Here is a 3,891-nt window from a genome sequence, read left to right on the forward strand (position 1 = left end):
TTACTCAATTATTATTTTTAATTTAAGGCGTAGTTTTCCAAGAGATAAAATAACAAAGTCCTTAATAGATTTTTAAATAAATCATAATGATTCATAATGTTGAATTGCACATGTATGAGATTAGAATCAATCTTTTTCTTCCGCTGCCTTTACGGCAGAATTTCGAAAAAAAACGTTTAACTTCCATATTATCTTTCTTAATGAATTTTTTATTATTTTTCGTAAAATTTCATGTCGCTTTTTATTCTCGTTCTGTATCGGTTGTTACATCACTTGATTTGCTATATATACTCTTAGTTTCAATTGGATTTTTGTTATTTTTAGGTAGACGATGCTGATAATTAGCATAATTTTTCTGAGACATTTCTGCGACGCTCTTGTCGAAATTTACATAACTTTGCTCATTGATAAAACCACGTTCGCTGATATTGTCGAGCAATTCTATTTTAGGTGGAGACTCGTTATTGGTGAAGTCTATCGGTCTTGGATAACGATTGCTTGCGGTAATCAAATCTGTGATGGAAATTCGCATCTTATACAGATTTGTCAAAAAATTAGATTCATTAAATTCTAATAAATCATCCTTTATCTCGACAGAATCCAAAGATAGCTTGGGTCTTTTCCGAGAACGTGCTTGACCAAGATTCATACGCCACTTGGTGCTCACGAGCGCATTGTTCACATTTTCGGGATTCAGTACATATTCCGCACAAGGAAGTTGTAAACTTTCCAGCTGCGAATCTCTAGCAATTCTCTCGGCAAGACACTGACGATACTGCACAGTTGGAAAATTTATGTTAAATTCAATATGTGTCCACTCAAATTTTTGTATTAATTTGTTGCAACATGAATATGTTAGAAAGTAACTATTAGAAAATAAATATTATGTAAAAAAATTTATACAAAAATGTAATACTAACACAATTTATAAGCAAATTATAGATGCATATTTTTCAGTAAAATTAATATTTACGATAGGTTAAATTAATATATAAATTTAATCATTTATATATATATATATTTAATCATTTATATATATTTAATCATTTTTTTCTATTAGAACTTTAAATACATTACTTTTATGTTTGTTCATTTACTTATAAATTATATTATTTTGACACTAAGAGATATTAAATATTAATTTAATATAAAATATTTACATAACATAAAAAAATTATACTATATTAATTTTTAAATAGATAGGTGGTTTAAAATATATAAGTTAGTACATGAGGTGTTCAAAACACCTCAAAAATAATTTTAATTTGATAGTTGCATTTCTTATTATATTATGTTAAAAAAATTTACATTAGTTATATCCTTAAGAGTAAAAGAACATAAAAATAATGAACTTTAAGACTTCTAGTCTAAGTTCTAGTCAATAATTTTTTCTTCTAACATTTTCTATTTTTCTTTTTTAAAATAATATTTTTAAATAAAACTATATTTGTGCTATGACTATCTCATCTGCCCACTTAAAGCTTAAATTAACACTTGGATATGCTAAAAATTTAATATAAAATTTTAACAAGGACTTGAGTGAACCAGGTTGAATAACACAAATACAAAACAATGTTAAAATTATTTTAAGACCGTGAATATGAACAAACAATTAAGAATAAAGGTTAATTGGTCAAGCTGGATCTTAATGTTAAAAACAATTTGTGTGAAATTATATCACAATTATATCACAATTTCAATCCTATAAACTACGCGCTGAAATTATTGTCTTGCTTGTCTAAAATTTAATTTGTGATATTACTACTTCTAATTGCGTTTCAAAATTGAAAATAATTTCGATGCTCAGTTTACAAGATTACAATTGTAGTATATAAATTCACACGAATTATTTTCAACATTGAAATCCAGCTTGACCGCTTAACAAATACAAAATATTTTTTACTATGTGTAAGTAAGAATCCTCATCAGGTACTATGACCGCTCCCGGAATAGGTATGGCGGGGTCTTTGATTTTTCCCGGAACTTTTTGTATAGATGTCGGCAGAATCTTCCTTCTCGTGGTATATAGATCCATTTCGAAATCTTCTCGGTCGAACATGAGGTTTAACGACGTGACGTATACGCTAAGTCTCTGATTGGTATTAAGCATCTTCGTGATCGCATATATTAGAACGTTCATATTTTTGCAACGTAGAACATAGATCGCGCCACGATTTCTCGAAAACAACGGCGGACCGATCCAGCAAGGATCAGCAACATAATAAGCATCTTTAGTCGCCAAAGCTGCCAAGGCGATCCTGTTGCACACGATGATAACGTTACGCGCCTCTTCAAAGGCAAAGTTCAACGCGTCGGTTAATGTTAAGCTATTCTGTTCGCCATACAGAATCCCGCATACACTAGTACCGAAATCAATGGTCCATGAGTGTGGAAATATCTTGAAGGAAGTTTGCAAGCCGAATCTGTTATCATACTTCGAGCAGCTCTGCATTAAACTCTTCAAGCTTTCCGTGTAGTAGGAATCTCCGCAAATAACGGCCGAATCCAGGATGGCCGAACTCCATCGCGAAGGATGACAAAGATTCCGCATAGCCAGGACAGCTACGCATATGGCGACGCAATTTTTCCCAGCTCGTTCACCGAATCGACAATCATAAGCGCCGATCGTGCCCCAGATGGAATAAATTAGACCGATCACCTCAATCGCATAGTTGTTCCAAAATTGCCGATTGGCCTTTGACCTATCGCCGTACTTCGCTTTCTTACACGATCTCATAATTGAATGCGTGAAGTTCCAGTGATAGTCCAAATAGAGCCACATTGGATCTTCCTGAAACTTCTCAAACGGCGGCGCATTGATGGAATTTACGTGAATTCTATGGAGAAAGAATCCAGTCGTGCCTTCGTATTGATTAAGGCACATGTGTTTCACCATTTGACATACGGAGGAGAAGATACAGAGACAGGCGTTGCCGTTGGCACAAGTCTTTCTGCCATTCGTATCACATTGATAGGGATCCAGATAATAATAGCAATTGGTCGCTCTCGAGTACCAAAAGCCGTAGCAGCAATTTGTAAAGTGCAATATACCACTCGTGTACATCTTAAAATAACGTTTTAGATGGTGTTTCACCTAAAACCATTGATAGTAATGTTTATATATAAAATAAAATTATGTATTAAGAACTAGAATTCTAGCTTCAATAAATTTTAAATACAATCTAAATTATTTTTAAACTAATTACACTGATTGACATTTCATTTTTCTTATATTAAATTGATTTAATAAGATGTTTTTTATAGTATTTTTTGCACTGATTTAGAATTTATTTATTGAATTTATTAAAAATGCAGGATTTTTGAGTAACACACATTAAAAAAATTTTTAATTGATACATTCCGATAATTTACTATGATCGACAAAATTTTACTTTTTGTATTATAAAAATTGATTTAAAAGAGTGTTTCTTGTACAAATATTTACCAAATTTATGAGAACATTTTTAATGAGCATTTAAAAATTCCTCTTTTGCTTAGGCATATTTATAGAAATCATAAATATTGTATTTATCTTTTTTTTTTGCTTAAATATAAATATAACAAAGAGCTAATTATAATATCTATATGATTTCCTATTTATTATAAAAGGCTTTAAAGCAAGATAAATAATTAAGTTAAAAACACAATGAATTGTTATTAGCAAAATGTATAAGTTTTTAAAAAGGGATATGTATTTACAAAAATTGAAGCCTACAGGATAAATTCTAACTCATTTTCAAAATTTCAGAATCAGCTAAAATTATCTATTTAATTATTGTCGACTAGCATATAATAAATAGATATAAACAGAGATAGAAATTAATAGAATAATTTTAAAAAATCTTGTTAGTTAAGTAAAAAATAATAAATTTTAAATATAATAAATTTTAA

The 3,891-nt window shown here is 30.0% G+C and overlaps 1 protein-coding gene across 1 annotated transcript in view; it reads right to left on the bottom strand.

Annotated features, from left to right (window-relative positions):
* Positions 1 to 241: 241 nt before the first annotated feature.
* The window catches only part of LOC108691648, an 11,796-nt gene continuing 8,146 nt past the window's right edge, over positions 242 to 3,891 (bottom strand). The window contains exons 9-10 of the mRNA XM_018199499.1: positions 1,904 to 3,094; positions 242 to 775 (exon numbers count right to left, since the gene is read on the bottom strand). Coding sequence (XP_018054988.1) covers positions 242 to 775; positions 1,904 to 3,094 — 1,725 coding nt within the window. The remainder of the gene's footprint in view (positions 776 to 1,903; positions 3,095 to 3,891) is intronic.

The sequence above is a fragment of the Atta colombica genome, unplaced genomic scaffold (assembly GCF_001594045.1).
Source record: "Atta colombica isolate Treedump-2 unplaced genomic scaffold, Acol1.0 scaffold49, whole genome shotgun sequence".
NCBI classification, from domain to species: domain Eukaryota; kingdom Metazoa; phylum Arthropoda; class Insecta; order Hymenoptera; family Formicidae; genus Atta; species Atta colombica.